The sequence below is a fragment of the Bos mutus genome, chromosome 19 (genome assembly GCF_027580195.1).
Source record: "Bos mutus isolate GX-2022 chromosome 19, NWIPB_WYAK_1.1, whole genome shotgun sequence".
NCBI lineage: Eukaryota > Metazoa > Chordata > Mammalia > Artiodactyla > Bovidae > Bos > Bos mutus.
In genome coordinates, this window is record NC_091635.1 from 41272152 (window position 1) to 41291071 (window position 18920).

The 18920-nt window shown below is 62.0% G+C and overlaps 1 protein-coding gene across 2 annotated transcripts; it reads left to right on the plus strand.

Moving 5' to 3' along the window:
* Positions 1–2930: 2930 nt before the first annotated feature.
* GIT1 (GIT ArfGAP 1) lies at positions 2931–18692 on the plus strand. 2 transcript variants are annotated; one of them, XM_070390323.1, is made up of 21 exons: positions 2931–3238; positions 9419–9552; positions 9971–10083; positions 10204–10309; positions 10813–11030; positions 11116–11210; positions 11547–11589; positions 13445–13471; positions 13661–13709; positions 14086–14158; positions 14700–14797; positions 15169–15280; positions 15382–15515; positions 15611–15763; positions 15861–16091; positions 16183–16236; positions 16420–16506; positions 16627–16700; positions 16805–16987; positions 17107–17170; positions 17329–18692. In XM_070390323.1, exons 1-21 carry the CDS (start codon positions 3187–3189, stop codon positions 17539–17541), a joined length of 2313 nt encoding a protein of 770 aa, XP_070246424.1. In that variant the 5' UTR covers positions 2931–3186; the 3' UTR covers positions 17542–18692. The 2 variants fall into 2 exon arrangements, with proteins under 2 accessions (XP_070246424.1, XP_070246423.1); XM_070390322.1 differs by lacking the exon at positions 13445–13471 and having other exon boundaries at positions 3040–3238.
* The last annotated feature ends 228 nt before the right edge of the window (positions 18693–18920 follow it).

Below are 18920 nucleotides of genomic sequence, written 5' to 3' on the forward strand. Positions count from 1 at the left end.
GGACCTGAGTGGGGCTGCGCAGAGACTGCAGCAGGTGGCAGCTCCCCACCTCCACCCCGTGTGGTCCCCTCTGGAGAGGAAGCACTGGTTCCAAAGACTTTCTCCTTCCTGAATGACTCCAGGGCAGAGAAATCTTTCCACGAGTGTGCTTGCAGATGCCTCGATAAAAGTGGAATTGCCCTTCAGGGCAGCCTATTGCAGAGGCTAGAAGGACCTGGGGCTTGGCCCAGCCCCTGGAGGCGGAGAGGGACTGGGGTATCCAAGGGAACCTGAATTCCTATTCATCTTTACTGCCTGACCTTAGGCAAATTGCTTAAATTTTCTCAGACCACTCACCTCTAAAATGTGACTCTAATACTACCTCTTGGGGTTAGCTAAGGATGGCGACTGACCTGGAAATGATTCATCCCTCCCCTCACCAGGCCCACCAGGCCTATCCCTCCCACCGTCCCCCAGGTGGCGGGACCAGGCACTGCGCCTTCTGGAGCCCACCTTAGAACAAGACAGGAATCAGGGATTCCATACCAGCCCCACTTAGAACAATCCAAGAAGCGTTTGTGTGGGAGGTGCTAGCGAAAGCTTGCAAACTCTCCGTGCCTCTCAGGTTTCTTTGTGTGGTCTTCTCTCGTTCCTCCTCCACGCCCTGCGGTGCCAGGCCCCGGCGCGGAACGATGGAGTGGACTGCCTCGCCCCTTTCTCCAGGCTGGGAGGAGCCTGTTGGCGTCTCCCGCCGCCGGGGACCGCTGCCCACCTCCACCACGAGGGGTCACCAGAGTGCCGTGGCTGCCGCCGGAGTTGGGGAGGGGGCTGGAGCGGGGAAGGGACGGCAGGAGTGGCCGGGAGAATGCCTGTACATTTCCTCATTAAATTGTTTTTACAATCACAATCTTGTTGTGATTCCTCTTTAATTGTCTTGCTTCCTGAGGTGGCGAAGTCTCCAAAAGGAAATTTGGAAACCCTTTTATCCCTAAGCCCCAGGCCCAGAAGCTCGTCTGTGGCGGGTCTGGGGGCTTCGGGAACAAAGTTTGGAGAGTGGATCCGTGCTTCGGCCACTCCCCGGTAGTCCCAGGGCCAACCAGGAGATGGGGCTAGTGGGGTCGGGGGAACCGAATGACTCATCCTTCTTCCCCTGAAAAGGCTTGGAGCTCAAGGAGGCGGGGCGCTCAGCCTGGATTGGGGGGGTGGGATCCTCTGGGCAGCCGGAGTTTCTCTTCGCCAAGTGGCCCTGGACTCTAAACCCAGGTCGCTTTTCCTCCAGCCTGCGCGCTCCAGCTGCCACGTGCTCGAGACGCGCCCACACAGCAGAGAAACAAAGACAGCCAAGCAATGGGGCTGCCAGCAGCCGCCTCGACATTTAATAAATGAAATTCCATAGCTGGGGGTCGATCAGGGGTGAACGGGCGGCCACAGCTCGTGGGCTGGGCGCCCAGCAAGAGCGGCCAGGCCACTCCTCTCATCACCAGGGATGGGGCCACCAACCCCACAGACTGACTCCTCGGTGAGGGTGCACCACGGGGCGGCAGGTGGTGCCACCCCCCGACGCTACCCCACCCCGCGAGGTATCTTTGCTCGCAGAAACCCTGCCAGATGAGCGGCTGGCTATGGGGGGAGGGGATGCCTGCAAGAAGAATTTTTTTCTAAGGTGCGATTATAAATACACCCTGTGGATCGCAATCTCAAACAAACTTGTCAATCTGGGCTGCAGCGAAAGGCGATGGAGGCAGCTTTGCATATATTTCGGGTGGTGTGACTCATGAGCATTACTTGTCTCCCCCAGGGAAGCAGCCTGCCACCCACAAGTCACTGCTGCTCTGGCACCGCCGGGATAAAATGAGCCAACTCCAACAACCCTGCCCAAGGACTCCCCTCCAGCCCCCTTGCTTTTGAGCAGGACTCCCGGCCATGGGGAACCCTCCCCTAACCTGGGGAACCTGCCTTAATCGTGTCACCACTACCCTGGCCCTTGGGCCTGGGCACCCTCGCCCTCTCCCAACAAACAGAGCGCTGGCCTTTTGCTGCTGCAGTGATGGGGGTTGGGTGCACGTGGGGCACACGTGTAAGGGGGAGCATGCTCAGTGCAGGGGTGCACCCATGTGAGGCCTGCGCCTCCTCTCCCTGTCACCCCCACCCTCCAGTCAGTCTCCCCGTGAAGTCCAGGAAGAAAGACCACCACAGAAAGGATCCCTATATGTTATATGCCCACGCCCTGGACACACACCCCTGGTGGCTCAGAAATACCGTTGATGTATACAACACTGTTACCAAGTGGCTATTTCTGCCCACAGGCACAGTGTTCACTCCTCAGGAGGTCTTCAAAAAAAAAACTGTCCAGATTCTTTTCTCTCTGGATGAAAGCATGGAGGACGGATAGATGTCTTTTTAGCCCGGAGACTGGGGGATTCACTGCACGACCTCTGGCACCTGGCCGTCCATATTGTTGGCAGTGGGCTAGTCAGCAAGAGTGGGACCACACACACACCTGGGCACACAAATGTGGATACACGGGAGGACTGGGACGCACAATTCAACCCAAACAGACAAGCAGGTACCTCGAACCACAGCCCCTGGATAAGGGGGGCCGGGGCCTCCAGCTCCTCACTCTTCTCTGATCCCCAGGGGTCACTGTCCCTGGGCCTGAGCTCCTCAGGCCACCCTCAGCCTCGAATATGAAGGGGACGAGGCTGTGAGGCGAACTCGCAGCATCTCGGCGGCAGGGGCGCACCGAGGCCCGGGCCGCAGGCGGCGCTGCGCGCTCGGGCCTGGCGGCGGCGGCGGCCCCTTTAAGCGCCCCCGCCCCCTCCCGCCCGCGCTCCCGGCTTCCTTTCTCCGGGAGGCGCGGCGGGCTGGGCCTGGCGGCGGGGCGGGTGTGCGGGCCGCCCCTCCCCCGGTGGGCCGGGCCTGCGCCGCTTCCTGCAGGAGCGGCCCGGAGCCGCGCAGGGGGCGGAGAGAGCGAGCGGCGGCGGGGCGGCGCGGGGCGGCGCGGGGCGGAGGGCGCCCGAGGGCGAGCGGGCGGGCGGGCACGGCGGGTTCCGGGCCAGCCCCGGGGGCGGACGGTTGGCCGGGCGCGCGGAGCCTAGCCGGGGCCTTGCCGGAGCCGGGCCGGGCAGCAGGGGCCGCCGCCGCCCGGGCCCGCCGCCCGCGCCCCCCACGCTGGCCCAGAGGGCTGCGGCCGCGTCGCCGCTGAGGATGTCCCGGAAGGGGCCGCGAGCGGAGGTGTGTGCGGACTGCAGCGCCCCGGGTAAGCGGGGCCGGGCTGGGGGCGGGACCGTGCACCGAGGCGCCGCCGGGCGGGCGCCGGGGCCTGGCGGGCGCGCCGTGCGGGGCCGGAGGGCGGGGCGGGGCTGGGGGCTGCGGTCTCCGGCCTCGGGTCTCGGCCCCCGCCTGGGCCGCTGCGGAGCCGCGTCCTTGGAGGGAGGGCCGCTCGGGGGGCCGCGGTTTGCTCGCGTCCGTGGACCAGCGAGGAAGGACATTCCCGGCGCCGCCTCCCGCCCCTCAGCTGGCGCCCCCCACCCTCCCCCGCTCCCCCCGCCTTCCATCTCTGGATCCAAACGGAAGCGCCAGCCTAGGGTGGCCAGGAGTACTGGCGGAGGCCGGCCGGGCTTCGGAGGTGGGGGCGAGTGTGGTTTTGTGTCATCTCAGGGCCACCCCCGCGTCTTGCACCTGCTGCTCTCGTGGTCTGCGCGCCCGTAAGGGTGGCGGAGGGCAAGGGGCAGAAAGCGGGCAGATGGGCCGGGGTGGGGTGGGGGGTTGTCTGGATTCTGTTTTCTCGGGAGCAGACGGCGGGGTGGCTTCTCCTAGGACTCCCTGCCCCTGGCTCCCAAGGCTCCTCGCAGGGCCTGGTGTTCAGGGCCACCACAGGCTTGGGCATCGTCCCCTGAGGTGTCCGCAGGCCTGGTAACGGGACAACGAGCCTCAGCTTTTCCTGTGCTCTAGTAAGGCCTGCTTGGAAGATGGGCTTGGCCATACCCCAGCCTGGGCACAGACCTCTCTCCCTGTCCCCTAGCCCAGCCTGACCAGAAATGGGTAGGAAGCATGCGGAGGGGTGCCTACATTCCCGGGACCCACCTGGCTTTGTGGCCTGCCTCCCGGCTGTATTTTCCGTGCTGTTTCCCTTCTTCCCACCGAGTCAGGTCCAGGCTGATGTGAAACCCCCCTGACCTGCCAAGGAAGTGAGGAGAAATGACCCGGAAAGGCTGCTCCCTTCTGATGCTGGGGGATACTGCCCGTGATCGGCTCCGCAGCTGGCTTGGGGAAACGAAGCCCTGGCCCTTGACCATCCTCTCTTTAGAAAAGGAGCTATCTCCCTGGGAGACCTCCGGGCAGGCTCAAGAGGGGGGGCGGTCCATGAACTCCAGGAGGACTCTGGGCACAATTAAGTGGAGAGTGTGGGGTGCCGTTTTGTGGCCCATAACTTCCTGCCACCCTTTGGACAGGCCCAGGGCTTCCCTGGTGGCTCAGTGGTAAAGTATCCACCTGCCAATGCAAGAGACCTAGGTTCAATCCCAGGGTCCGGAAGATCCCCTGGAGAAGGAAATGGCAACCCACTCCAGTACTCTTGCCTAGGAAATCTCATGGAGAGAGGAGCCTTGGCGGGCTACAGTCCATGGGGTTGCAGAAGAATCGAACACGTCTTGAGAGAGTAAATAACAACAGGACCCCAACAGGTTGAGACCCACAGATGCTCTGGTGGTTTCAATGGCTCCAAGCTTGAGTGTTTGGGCACTGTGGGAACCCGGCAGGAGCATGGTGGTCTGGGTGGCTGTGACCCTGAGGCCTCCTCTCAGGGCATGTCATGGTCTAGAGGGCCCTGAGGAAGCTGTGTGTCCAGGGATGTGGGGTGTCCTTACCTCTGGTTAGTTAGAAACTACTATTTCCTGCCCCCCAACTGCAGGCAGGTCTGGGGGATTAAGGGCTAAGAGGAGAGCTTGCCTTCTGTGTGTTGGTCCGAGGCTGTTCTGCCCTTCTGCCCGCCTACCCCTCTGCCAGGCTGCCCCTCTCCCCCGCGGAGGAGGGAAGGAGCGTTGGTGGGGAGGGAAGGTGTGGCTGGGAGGGGGTTGCTTAACAGACACTTTATCGTGGAAACCTGGATTTTTGTGTTGCCTTTGTTTCTAGCTTACTCTGTGACTCATGGCAAGACTTTTCTAAAACATGCTGAGTCTCAGTTTCCTCAACTCTGAGGCCAAGAAGTTGGAGTAAAAATGGTTTTTGAGGACCGTCCCATCTCCAGTCTGCGGTCCTGATTCTGGGCAGGGGGACATAGGGCAGCATTAGCAAGGCAGTTGTCCTTTCTCCATTGCCTTTGACTACTTGATTAGAAGCTTCTGTATGCCCAGTGGGCATGGGCAGGAGTGGTGTGTCTCTCATGTGTTGGGGTGCCTGGCTCCTATCCCCGGTCCTCATCCCACAGAGTCCTGTGTGCTCCTGGGAACCCCTCCCCCACCCCACCTCGGCCCCGATCCAGAAAGCAGGTCAGGAGGAGGCAGGTGCTGAGGTGAGGATGTGAAGCGTGCAGGGTGCTGATAAAGTCTTGTTCACCCCAGCACCCAGCATGGTTTCTAGCACAGAGCAGGCATTCCCCCAAGGGATTGGAGGCTTCTCAGGACCCTGACTTCTCCTTGGGGCATTTTTCAGTCTGGGACCTAGAACAGCCCAGGTTCTAGCCCAGCTGGAGGGAAACTAGCAATTTGGAGCCCCCTCGTTGGTATGTGGTTCCTACCTGAAGTCGTAGGCTTCTCACCGTATTCAGAGCCCTGCAGACCCAGCCCTGGGAGTGGGGTCATGGTCTCTTTGTGATTGGTTAATTTGCGGGGTCTTGAGGTAAAAGGTAAGATGAGCCTGACCCCAAAGAGCTCCATCCTCCTCCCAGGCCTGGGTGCATGAGACAAGTCTGAGTGTGTTGTGAGCATGGCACGGCTGCCGGCCCTGGCGGCTGGTGCTGCCTCGCCAGGCACCGTCTGTGACTGCGCCTGCCTTGGGAACGAACCCTGGAGGATGTGTGTCTCCCCTGTCCCGCCCGTCCACTCTGCCTGCCGCACAGCCAGCTCATCTCTAAGGGCCTGCCTCTTGCGACCTGGGCCCCCGGGCAGCCCCCTGGCTCAGGCAGCCCCTGGCACAGACGTGAAGCCCTCACAATGCCCATCTTAACAGGCATCTTGAGTGAGCAAGGCTGGGCACCAGCTAAAGACATCTGGGAACCTGCAATCTCATTTGTCTCTTCATGATGTAAATTGTGGGCTGGGGTGAATGCTGAGCTTTTTTCTTTCACTGAGGTGCAGCTTATGTACCCTTGGAAAAGGAAATGGCAACCCACTTCAGTATTCTTGCCTGGAACATCCCATGGACTGAGGAGCTGGAGGGGGTACGGCGGGGGGGACCTACAGTCCATGAGATTGCAGAGAGTCAGATACGAGTTAGCACACACTCACAACTTCTGTACAACCAAGTGCCTGTATCCTCCTCTGTAACCTGATGAGTCTTTACCTGTATACATACATAACTCTGTAGCCACAACTCCGATCCAGAAGTAGAGCACGCCCAACACTCTACAGGGCTTTCTGTGTCAAGGCCCGCCCCCCGCCCCCACAGGGAACCGCCATTGTGACCTCTGTCCCCATGGAGTAGATTACTCTTGCCTGCTTTCAAGATGATGGGCTTCTCCCTCTTGCCTAGGTGCCTAGATAGGAAAGGCTAGCTACTGGCCCCAGAGACCACTGATGGCTTTGGGTAGTGGTATGAATTCCCCCTGGAGAAGGCAATGGCACCCGACTCCAGTACTCTTGCCTGGAAAATCCTATGGATGGAGGAGCCTGGCAGGCTGCAGTCCATGGGGTGCTAGGAGTCGGACACAACTGAGCGAATTCACTTTGACTTTTCACTTTCATGCATTGGAGGAGGAAATGGCAACCCACTCCAGTGTTCTTGCCTGGAGAATCCCAGGGACGGGGGAGCCTGGTGGGCTGCCATCTATGGGGTCGCACAGAGTCGGACACGACTGAAGCGACTTAGCAGCAGTAGCAGCAGCAGCATGAATTCCCCTTAGGAGAGGCGTCCATGGGCTTGGTGCTGGTTCGCATTATTCCAGGACTTCTGCCACTTGGCGCACACACGGGACCCCTGCGCCCCAGCCCCACCCGCCACTGCCAACTGGGCGGGGAAACTTGGCAGATGTTGAGGAGGTGGCCGCACCCCCTAACCCTCACGTTCCCTGTCCTTTCTGCCCCGAGTTTGGTCCTGGAAGCCTTTTAGAGGGCACGGGTCCCTTAATCTCAAATTGCAGTAGCCATTTGACTTTCAGAACCCCTTCCTGGCCTTTCAGCTTCGAACTGGCCTAGGTGGGGCATGGGGGCACCTGCTGTGGGAGGCCCAGACCCCTTGGGCAGAGGAAGTAGGGAGCAGAGTGACCCATTTATGTCACCCAGAACTGAGCTGGCACCGTTGTGCCCCAGACCAGGGCAGGATTCCCCTGCCCACCTGGTTCAGGTCACTGTAGGAGGGAAGACCCTCCGCCAGGCTGGGAGAGTGGAGAGCTGGACCCCTTTGCCCAGATCCTGGTCCCTGCCGCCTTTAAGGGTTACCGTGTCAGCTCTGGTGCTGGATGGCTGGCCAGCCCGTCCAGGCCTGGCTCCTCCGGGAGGACCATGGTCTTGGGGTGGAGGCCTCAGAGCGGCCCATTTATGATCCTGGCCTGGGCGGCTCCCTGCTGACAGGAAACCCCACCATTTCAACAAGAGGAATTTGGGCTGCGTCATTTCCAGCTTCCTGCCTGGGCTGGCCGGAGGTGGCTAGCAGGCAGACCCCTGACCCAGTGGGGTTTGGAGCGGGGGAGGGAGCTTTCCATGCCTGAAGGCCAGACGGGTTGGGTCAAGCCAGCGCTCCTGTTTGCTCTAGGGCTCCCCCTCTTGGCAGAGATGGTGGCCCCCAGAGTCAGCCTCCGATGAAGCTGGGTGGGGGCACCTGCTGCACCCCTCTGCCCTGTTTTGGGGGCAGATCCCTAAAACCCAGACCCAGAGAGCGGGGCTGCTCCTTCCTCTTCCTGTTTCTGTGCTGCAGAGAAGACACCATCGCAGCTCAGGCTGCGCTGACTCAGTTTCCTCACAGCCCTGGGGAGTGCTGATGGACGTCCTCGCAGGGAGGGGCCTGAGAACTGCCTTCTGCTTAGAGAGGCTCTCATCACCCCTAGCCTGTCCCCTCCCCCAGTGGGGACCACTGTGGACAATTTGAGCACTAGGGGCAAGGCAGAGAGCCAGCCCCCCACCCAACCCCCCAGGATGGGGCTTCTGAGACGGGCAGGGGGCTGGGCAGAGCAGAGAGTCCTGGGAGAGTGGCTCCCCGCCCCCACTCTCCGGCCACACACAATGGCTGCTTTCTCCCCATGACCTTTCCGCAGCCTGAGCTGTATGCAGCTGTCTCCTCCCCCTCCCGCAAGGGGCCTGGGGTGGGAGGCATCTCTGCTGCCCTTGAGAAGGACCCCAGGAGCTCCCACCCTTCTCTGGTCCCTCTGCTTGCTTGCAAAGCTCACTTCTCAAAGAGTAGAGAGTGACTCCCAGGGCTCTTGCCCACTTGGGGTCACTCACTTCGGGGCTGCAAAAGCAGCTGGTGTGGACATCTAAATACCTGGGTTCACATCCCAGCAATCCCCCTCATGAGCTGGGTGGCCTTGACTAAGCACCCTAACATCTCCGAGACACGGGTTCCTTGTCAGTGAAGCGGGTTAGTATTTCCCGCCTTGCCTGACAGTTGTTAGAGGCGCCATACTGATGGCAAACCCAACTGGTCCCCAGTGGGTGCTCGGGCAGTTTTAGTTCCTTTGCCCCCTCCATCCCCCTTAAGCGGGGCTCCAGCTCACCCATCAGTGATGGTCGTGGGAGGCTGCCATGAAAAGGCCTCTTACTGCCCAGGTGAGGGCAGACGCGGGCACCCCTGGAGGGTGTGATGGGTCAGACAGGTGGGCCAGTGACTCCAAAAGAAGCCTGGGTGCGGAGAGTTGTGGCACCGGTCCGGACACAGGAGTGTCTCTGGGGGTGTGGCATGCAGTCGTTGGGGACTCTTGCCTCCCAGGGGCAGGGCTAGGGCAGCAGTCTTGTTCCCTGGAGAAGGACTGTGGTCCTGGCACCAGTGGTTGCAGCACAGGAAGCTATGCCCACTGAGGAGGCCCTGGGGACCACACCTCCCCAGGGGGCAGAGACGTGTAGGAGAGGGCTTGGCTCCGTAAGTGGCCGCTGGAGCAAGCCTTCGGGGAGTCCCTCCCGCCCTCCTTCAGAGCTCAGCGCCCTCCTCAGTGGCCCAGCTCCCCAATCCTTAGGGGACTGAGTGTGCAAATTGTGCGTGGAGAGCTAAGCACAGTGCAGGTCCAGGGCCGTGCTCGGGAGGCTCAGCCATGTCTGGCTGTGGCTGACCCTTGTCCCTGCTCACCCCGCAGACCCCGGCTGGGCCTCCATCAGCAGGGGTGTGCTGGTGTGTGACGAGTGCTGCAGCGTGCACCGGAGTCTGGGCCGCCACATCTCCATTGTCAAGCACCTCCGCCACAGCGCCTGGCCCCCCACCCTGCTGCAGGTACCCGGGGTGCTTCCTGTCTTTACCATAGGGCATGCTGAGCGCAGGCACACTTCCCCCGTGCCCACACACACAGCTGCCTGGGGCCCCCCACCCACAGCAGAGCCTAGTCCTGCCCCTTGCCGCCTGGGCACAGAGACAAGGCCACCAGGACTGGAGCCACACAGACCTGGGTGTTCACCCTAACTCTGCCACTCCTGAACGTGCAGTATGGAGCTTAACCGCTGAGAGCCTCAGCATACCCACCACGACCCCTGAAGTGCTCAACTGGACCCACATCCTTGGATGGCCAGACTGAGTTGGGGGTGTGACAGTGCCAGGCACACAGTAGGCCTGTTGGTGCCGCGTCCAGTCCGGGACTCGGAGGTGTCTGCTGGTACACAGTGGGCATGCTCACTCTGGTGCCTCCTGCCCACAGATGGTGCACACGCTTGCCAGCAACGGGGCCAACTCCATCTGGGAGCACTCCCTGCTGGACCCCGCGCAGGTGCAGAGCGGCCGGCGTAAAGCCAACCCCCAAGACAAAGTCCAGTGAGTTGGGCGTGAGGGGTGGGGGCTGCGGCCGTGTGGTCGGGACACGAGCCTGGGAGGTGGCCGGGTGCCTGACCTCTCCCACTCTGCTCCCCGTTTCCTCCTGCGTGCCCCGTGCAGCCCCATCAAGTCCGAGTTCATCAGGGCCAAGTACCAGATGCTGGCTTTTGTGCACAAGCTGCCCTGCCGGGACGATGACGGAGTCACCGCCAAAGACCTCAGCAAGGTTTGTGGGGCACCTTGGAAGGGGACCGGACCCATCCTCACCCATGATGCCATCCCCACTGAGCCCTAGGTCCCCAAGGCAGCCAGGTCAGGCGAGAACAGTGGGCACAGTGGAAGGACAGGATTGCATGCTCAGGCCACGTGCGATCAAGGCCCCTCTGCTCCAAGTGCACACGGCAAGGCTAAAATCATCCAGCCGCCACCCAAGAGCCAGAAAACGTTGGGCAGAGCCTCCATTTTCTCATCTGTAAAATGGAAAAGAAAGAGTATCTACCTCGTGGACAGTGTCTGTTCTAAGCCGAGCGTACTGCATGCTCGCGGTCGGTCAGTGGTGACTGACTGCAGCTGTGATTCCTGGGCATGAAGTGCAGCCCTCAGTCCTCCCTGACAACCTGCCTGCAGCCAGGTCCTGGGAGCTGGCCAGAGTCCCGGGGGCCTGGACCAGGTGCTGTGGCGGGGAGGTGGGGGCACACACCCATTTACTGCACACTGTGCTCCTTGCAGCAACTGCACTCAAGCGTGCGAACGGGCAACCTGGAGACATGTCTGCGCCTGCTATCCCTGGGCGCCCAGGCCAACTTCTTCCACCCCGAAAAGGGCACCACACCTCTGCATGTGGCTGCCAAGGCAGGTCAGACGCTGCAGGCCGAGCTGCTTGTGGTGTATGGGGCTGACCCTGGCTCCCCAGATGTTAACGGCCGTACACCCATTGATTATGCCAGGTAAGGGCCAGCCAAAGGGTGAGGCTTGGCTGGGTGTGGGCAATGGACTGCTGCTGAAGGGCTGAGCCGTGTGACCTCCCCACAGGCAGGCGGGGCACCATGAGCTGGCGGAACGGCTAGTCGAGTGCCAGTACGAGCTCACTGACCGGTTGGCCTTCTATCTCTGTGGGCGCAAGCCGGGTGAGCAGAGTGTGGGGCGGGCCTGGCAGGGCCAGGCAGGTGGGACCCAGACACACCCCAGCAGCAGGTGCCATGGTGACAAGAGCCCGCTGGGGAACAGTGTTGCTAGGCAACTGGCTCCTGTGAAATCGCTGCAGGCTCTGGGCTGCAGCATGTTGGGGTAGGGAGTGGGGGTGGGCATAACTGCAGCCAGTTCCCAGGGCCCTTGGGGGTAGCCTGCCCTCCTCCCTTCCCCTGTCCCTTCTGGGTGCCAAGTCCTGCTCATGGCAATGGGGTGGGCTTCTAGCTGCTGAGGCCACCCAGCACCAGTGACTTAGCATTTTTATTTTTATTCAGATCACAAGAATGGGCATTACATCATCCCACAGATGGCAGACAGGTGAGTGCCCACCTGATGCCCCTTCCCAGAGGCTGCTGGGTGCCATGAGGATGCCCAACCCCAGAACCCCCACCCCCCAACTCTTCAGGCTTTAGGGACCTTGCACCCCTGCCCCCACCCCCCTTCAGGGGTTGGAAGCACAAGCCTATCACAGTCTGGTCTTCACTCCCTAATGCTGGGCCCCAAGGCAGGTAAGAAATGTCCACTCAGCCTGTGGCCAGCAGCCTGACCCCCATGGCTGTCAAGCACATAGGGCTTGAGTGCAAGAAACAGCCCCCCAACCCCCAGACCAGGAACTCTGGGTTCTGTTAGGGGCACTGACCCCAACTGTCAAATCTTTAAACAGATTTTTGCTCTTCAGTGAAAACGTGGTGGACCCCAGGAATTTGACTAACTTTGGGGTTCTGCCAGGCTTCTGTGGTGTGCTCAGAAATCCGGCAGGGGCTGGGGGCACAAGGCCAGGAGAGGTGTTGTCCACCCCTTGTGTGAGAGGCCCCAGGAGCCCAGGCAGTGGGGGACGCGTGCGCAGGATGGGCGCTGGCGCCACCTGGTGGCTGCCCGTTGTGGCCGAGCTGTGCTTGCTGGCCAGGATCTGGAGAGGCTCCCTCCTGCTCCGAAGCCCACGTGGGCAGACAGCCCTAGTCAGGCCTGGATCCCTCAGGTCCCTCGAGCCCCCGATCTTCTCTGTTCTGAGACCCCCAAGACTCCCCCCGTTTCTCTGGTCTGACTCTGCCTGGTGTGTGTGTCTGCTTGTGTGTGTTCGTGTGTTGTAAACACACATAGGCGGGTTCTCGATGAGATGCTAGCTGAGCACCTTTGCGGGGCCAGCTCTTGCTGGCCCTGGAACACAGAGGTACCTCAAGCGTGATCCGGGTGCTTAGGGGTATCACCATCCCAACAGGGTGGCCAGGGCCCTAGTCAACTGCAGCCCTGTGTGGGGAGTGCGGCCAGAGAGGCAGAGGCACAGACGTGAGAGTGCTGTGCGAGGAGCTGCAGGCAGACCATGAGGCTGGAGCATGGGAGAGGCAGGGAATCCCTGGAGCAGGACTGGACGAGAGGTGGGGGGGAGAGAGTGGCTGGTGCTGAGCCCTGACATGAGTTGGGACTGTCGAGGGAGCAGAGGGGCTCTGACATGGAGGTGTGGAGTCTGCTCTGCCACTGGCTGGCTGTGTAAGTGCAGACAGGCTCCTTAACCTCTCTGAGCCTTAGTTATCTTTCTGGGCTGTTAACATTAAATAAGATAGTACATGCAAAGCATTAAGGCTTTTGGGTTTGTTTTTTTTTTTGCCACGCCACACGGCTTATAGGATTTTGATTCCCCAGCCAGGGACAGAACCTAGGACCCAGCAGTGAAAGTGCTAAATGCTAACCACTGGATCACCAGGGAATTCCTTAGCATATTTTTAAAGTGAGCTTTTTGTTGAAGTGTGCCATACATACCCTATTATTGAAAAAGTTTCTAAGGCCAGAATGGCGCAGCCGGATGTGTCCACAATGCCCTGGCTTGTGGCTGAATAGAGGATTGCAGGGGCAGGACTGGACGCAGGAAGATGGGTGAAAAATGCTGCCAAAGACCAGGCAGGAGGATGAAATGGCAGCACCTGGGAAGGCTTGGCCATGGCCTGAGGATGCAGGAGGCTGCAGGGCACTCCTAGGAGCTGACATTTGTGCAGGGCGACTGGGTCACGCCAACCGCTGAGGAGTGGGCTGGGGGAAGACGAGCTGGGTTTGGTACACTCAGGTCTGGCATGCGCACGGAGTTGGGTCTGAGTTTGGCGCGGGAGTTTGTGTGCCTTGCTCCTGGGTAATTGCCACCTTGTCCTGTTCTTTCCTCTGCTGCCTCCTCTGGACTTAGATCTCGGCAAAAGTGCATGTCTCAGAGGTATACGTGCCTGCTCGGGGGCAGGCCCTGGAGGAGGGGCGGGGCAGAGAGGCACTTGATGTGCAGCACCTGGGGTGTCATCTCCCTGGGGTCCCTGCATGTTTGGGAGGTCACTGGCAGGGGCCTGGCTGCCTCTCATATCTGGCCTCTCCCCTCCTCCCTGTGCCCATCTCCCTCCTTCGTCTACAGCCTGGACCTGTCCGAGTTGGCCAAAGCTGCCAAGAAGAAGCTGCAGGCGGTGAGTCTGCTCAGACAGGGAGCCCCCATCCCTGACCCTCTGTTCCTGTGACTGCCCCACCCTCTAGTCTCCCCAGTCTCCTGTCTCCCACCTCCCACTGTTCGTCTGTGACTCTGACTCTGCCCTCCTATGGCTCCCAGGGGACTTCCTGAGTCTCTACCCTCAGGGGCACTAACTGTCTGCCCTGGTCTCCCTCTTTCTCCCACCTCAGAGCTGGGCAGACAGACCCCTGTCCACCCTGGTTTCCAGTTGAGACGGGGGGAGAGCTGGGGAACACAAGTCGTTGCCCACATTGTACAAGGCCCTGGGGCACTGGCTCGGTGGGCACTGGGGCTGGCTGAACTGACAGGGCCCGGGTCCCCTTCTCTGCCTCCAGCTCAGCAACCGGCTTTTTGAGGAACTAGCCATGGACGTGTATGACGAGGTGGATCGAAGGGAAAATGACGCTGGTGAGCCAGGAGGGCATGGAAGTCTTCGGCAGAGGGGATGGAGGCCCTGCCAGTCAGGGAGGGCTGGTGCCTGGGTGGCTCTTTCGCCAGGACTAGGAAGAGGTGCCTGGCTTGGTCTGCTTGGCAGGCCTGCCCGTGAGCCCCGCCAGCTGGGAGCCCAGCGGCCCCAGCCAGTGGGCAGAGCTGCCGAGCTGGAGGCAGCCAGCCTGCTCCTCTCCCCAGCCCCTTGGACTGGGGCTCCTCTCCGCCCAGCGGCCGCCCTTTCTGGCTCTCTCCTGAGCCCTGCTCCGCCCCTCCATCCCTCCTTCCTGGCTATAGCAGATTCCAGCCCAGAGGCGGGAGGGAGTCTCTTCTGTTGTCAGTCCCCAGCTGGCCTCGCCCTGCCTTTCCCTGGCCCAAACTACTTGTGTTCTGAGTACCAGTGTTGGGGGCCCTTCGGGCCTGGGAAGGAGCTCAGAAGGCGGTGCTCTGGCCCTCCTGCCCCGGCCTGTCCCGCGGGCCCAGCCCCCGTGGACAGTCCGCCCCTGCCCCTCCCCCACAGTGTGGCTGGCGACCCAGAACCACAGCACCCTGGTGACCGAGCGCAGCGCCGTGCCCTTCCTGCCAGTGAACCCCGAGTACTCAGCCACACGGAATCAGGTGAGCTGGCTGGATGGGGCCTGGGGCCATCTCTTCCCTTGCTGGGTCACCACTGCAGGGCCCTGCCCTTCCCTTCCGGCAGGCAGGCCATTGTTTGCTGCTGGTCCCCACTCCTGGCCGAGGCCTTGCCCTCGCCTCTGGCTCGCCCTGGCCTCTGGCTCCGGGATGTGGGAATAGGGAGGAGGCAGTTCTTTTGAGCCCTCGGTGAGCAGCCCCTGGGCGCTGCCCAGCCTCTGAGAGCTCCCCCCAGGCCCTCCACGTTTGTATCACCCTGGGCTGGGCTCCTTGGATGGCCTGGCTGCTTTGTCCCCAACGTCTCGCATCAGCCACATGGGCCTCCTCACACCAGCCCGGCCCTGCCTCCCTCCCAGGGGCGACAGAAGCTGGCCCGCTTTAACGCCCGGGAGTTCGCCACCTTGATCATCGACATCCTCAGCGAGGCCAAGAGGAGACAGCAGGGCAAGAGCCTGGGCAGCCCCACAGGTGGGAAGGGCACGGGCGCCGCTCCAGGGTGCGCTCCCTCCCGGGTGGCGCGGTGCACAGGCTGCGGCCCTGGGCCCTGAGTGACAAGCCTGTGCCCTCAGACAACCTTGAGCTGTCCACGCGGGGCCAGAGTGACCTGGACGACCAGCACGACTACGACAGCGTGGCCTCGGACGAGGACACAGACCAGGAGCCCCTGCGCAGTGCTGGTGCCACGCGGAACAACAGAGCTCGGGTCCGAGAGCCACCCCAACACCCCCCCCCCACACTCCTCATATCCTGGGGCCCTAGCGGCAACGAGGGGGCTGACTGGCCCATCTCCCTCTGCAGAGCATGGACTCCTCAGACCTGTCAGACGGGGCTGTGACGCTGCAAGAGTACCTGGAGCTGAAAAAGGCCCTGGCTGCTTCCGAGGCCAAGGTGCAGCAGCTCATGAAGGTCAATAGCAGCCTGAGTGATGAGCTCCGGAGGCTGCAGAGGGAGGTGAGGAGGGGGCTCCCGGGCCCGCTGGGTGGGGAAGAGGCACGCTCCGGGAGGCGGCGGTGCTGCCCGGGGTTTCTGACACCCCTCTCACTCTCAGATCCACAAGCTGCAGGCCGAGAACCTGCAGATCCGGCAGCCACCAGGGCCGATGCCCACACCCCCCCTCCCCAGCGAGCGAGCTGAGCACGCACCCGTGGGGCCTGGCGGGAGCACCCACCGCAGGGACCGCCAGGCCTTTTCCATGTATGAACCAGGCTCTGCCCTGAAGCCCTTTGGGGTCCCGCCCGGGGACGAGCTCACCACCCGGCTCCAGCCTTTCCACAGCACCGTGAGCCGCCTGCGGGCCCCAGGGGGGGTGGGGTGGGGACAGGGTTGGGACCAGCACAAGGCCCCCTGTGACCCCCCTGTGCCACCCCCAGGAGCTGGAGGACGACGCCATCTATTCAGTGCACGTCCCTGCCGGCCTTTACCGGGTAAGCAGGGCCTGGGAAGTGGGTCCATTCCCACAAATAGGTGGCCCCAGCGGATGCCAGGCTCTGTGCGGGACACTGGGCACAGGGTGACCGGACACACACGGTCCCAGCCTCGCTGAAGGGAAGCCGAAAGGCAGGGGGGTGGGGAGGAGGAGACTGACTCCAGCCCTGCCTGGGTTTCAGATCCGGAAGGGGGTGTCGGCCTCAGCTGTGCCCTTCACTCCCTCCTCCCCACTGCTGTCGTGCTCCCAGGAAGGAAGCCGCCACACGGTAACGAGCATCCCCAGGGCCCAAGGGAGGGACGGGCTGAAAGAGAGAGGTGTGCTGGTGAGGTGACGGGGGTCCGCGAACACACCCCTGACCTGCCAACCCCGGCCCTGTGCCCTCCAGAGCAAGCTCTCCCGCCACGGCAGCGGCGCAGACAGTGACTATGAGAACACACAAAGTGGGGACCCGCTGCTGGGGTGAGGCTCCGTGGGGAAAGGGGATGGTGGCCCCTGAGCGTCCGTGAGGGTGTCTGCAAGGGCCCTCACTCACGGCTGGAATCCTCCTCCCTCTCTAACCCCAGCCTGGAAGGGAAGAGGTTTCTGGAGCTGGGCAAGGAAGAGGACTTCCACCCGGAGCTGGAAAGCCTGGATGGCGACCTCGACCCTGGGCTTCCCAGCACGGAGGATGTCATCCTGAAGACGGAGCAGGTCACCAAGAACATTCAGGAGTTACTGCGGGCGGCCCAGGAATTCAAGCATGACAGGTATAGAGGTGGGCAGAGGCTCACGCGGGCCTCTGGGGTGTTGCAGAAGACAAGGGAGGGACCAGTGCTGTGCTGTCCTGGGACCCTTCCCTCACTTGCCCTCCCCCCCCACTGCCCAGCTTCGTGCCCTGCTCAGAGAAGATCCATTTGGCTGTGACTGAGATGGCCTCTCTCTTCCCGAAGGTACAGGGGCCAGAGAGGGGACCTGGAGGGGCGGGGGTGCCTCAGGGTGGGGCGGGTGTGGAGAGTCTGACGGCACTGGCCTAGTTGGATCCCTGGACCCTTGGGGTCCCATCATGGCTCGTGGTTGGTTTGACGTCCAAGGCCCGACTCCTCCACAGAGGCCCGCCCTGGAGCCTGTGCGAAGCTCGCTGCGGCTGCTCAACGCCAGCGCCTACCGGCTGCAGAGCGAGTGCCGGAAGACGGTGCCCCCAGAGCCTGGCGCTCCCGTGGACTTCCAGCTGCTGACTCAGCAGGTGATCCAGTGCGCCTACGACATCGCCAAGGCCGCCAAGCAGCTGGTCACCATCACCACCCGCGAGAAGAAGCAGTGACCACTGTCCCCAAACCCTCACCCGCACCCTGGGACCTCACTGGCCGTGGGAGCTGGGCCACTCCAGACACTCATCCCCACCCCCACCGAGCCGCCGGCCCAAGTGCCCTTAGCGCTGCCACTGTTCCCGGCAGCCAGGTGCCCTGGTGCCCGTCCCCCTTGAGCCCCCAAGGATGGGGAGGTGAGGTGGCAGGAGCTTCTGCCCCCACATTCCATGCACCCCTCCCTGTACATAGCCCCCCTACCCCTCTAGCGTGCAGGGGCCTGCAAGGCGGCACTCCCAACCCCACGCCCTCGGGGGCACCCTCAGCCAAGGGTTGGGTGGGGACACTCCAAGTGGGGCAGCTCCCCTGATGCACCCCACCCCCATGAGCCAGTCCAGCCCTCCTGGGGGCTGAGCGGGGGGGGCATCCCCCCTTGTACATAATACCTGTGGATGTCCCCACCCTGTAGCCACCAGCCCCCTGCTGCTCTCTCCTCCAATGCCAAACGGCCCCAGCTAGGGCACAGGCCCCAACCTGTGTTCCCGGGGTCCCCAGCAGCAAACACTGGAAAAGTCTAATCTTTTTTTTTTTCCTCTCCTCTCTTCCACTCCTTAATTTTAACATTGTGGTAACTGAGTGTGCCTGCGTGTGAGTGTGCGGGGCGGCAGTGCCGTTCCAGAGGCCTGGCCCATCTGGGGTTTCGTGAGGGGTGAGGGGACCAGGGTTGGGCGTTGACCCCCCCCCCCATCCTGGGGCCAGGGGCTGCCGGAGGGAACCAGCTGGGTCCTGCCCTCTGCCTCCCCTCATTGCTCCCCCCCACTCATACCCTCTATGAACTTAAAGGAAAACCACTTTGCTCCATCTCTCTTCCCCTCCCTTATGGAGGGGGAAAGTGCCGGCTGGGGCTGAGAACTGAGCACCCGAGCCTGGGGCTGGCTCCCCGGGGTCCCCGACGAAGCTGAGAGCCCCTCCCTGTGACCTCCGAGAGGCCAGCGCCTGCGGTGTCTGGGTCCCTGCAGCCTGGGGAGGCAGATGGCAGCTCCTACCAGCTCCTCTCCCTGCCCCACTTCTGTCCCAGGGGCCAGGCTCTACCTGTGTGGTGGTGGGTGGGCTGACTGTCAAGACGTGTGTCATGTACATTTGTATCAAAAATAAATAAGTGACCATGTGCCCTTTTCTGATGCTTTGGGAACTGTGGGAGGAGGGATCAGGGAGGTGCAGACATGAAATGGAGAAAGACCAACTTGGCAAAAGTATGTAGCCAGTGAAAACGGTGACTGCTGCAGCCCCCATACTGAAGGGGAGGGAAGCCCCTTGTCTTCTGTTAGCGGGGTCCTGCAAATAACGTTTCAGTAACTACCACCAGCGTCCTGCCACCTGGCCGCCCATGTTGGTG

Bases quoted from the DNA above. Each gene is read 5' to 3' on its own strand.
- GIT1 (XM_070390323.1), top strand. From the start codon at position 3,187: ATGTCCCGGAAGGGGCCGCGAGCGGAGGTGTGTGCGGACTGCAGCGCC. The intron at 11,590-13,444 runs GTGAGTGCCCAC...CTCTGGACTTAG, and splicing joins ATCCCACAGATGGCAGACAG to ATCTCGGCAAAAGTGCATGT. The intron at 16,701-16,804 runs GTGAGGCTCCGT...CTCTAACCCCAG, and splicing joins AGTGGGGACCCGCTGCTGGG to CCTGGAAGGGAAGAGGTTTC.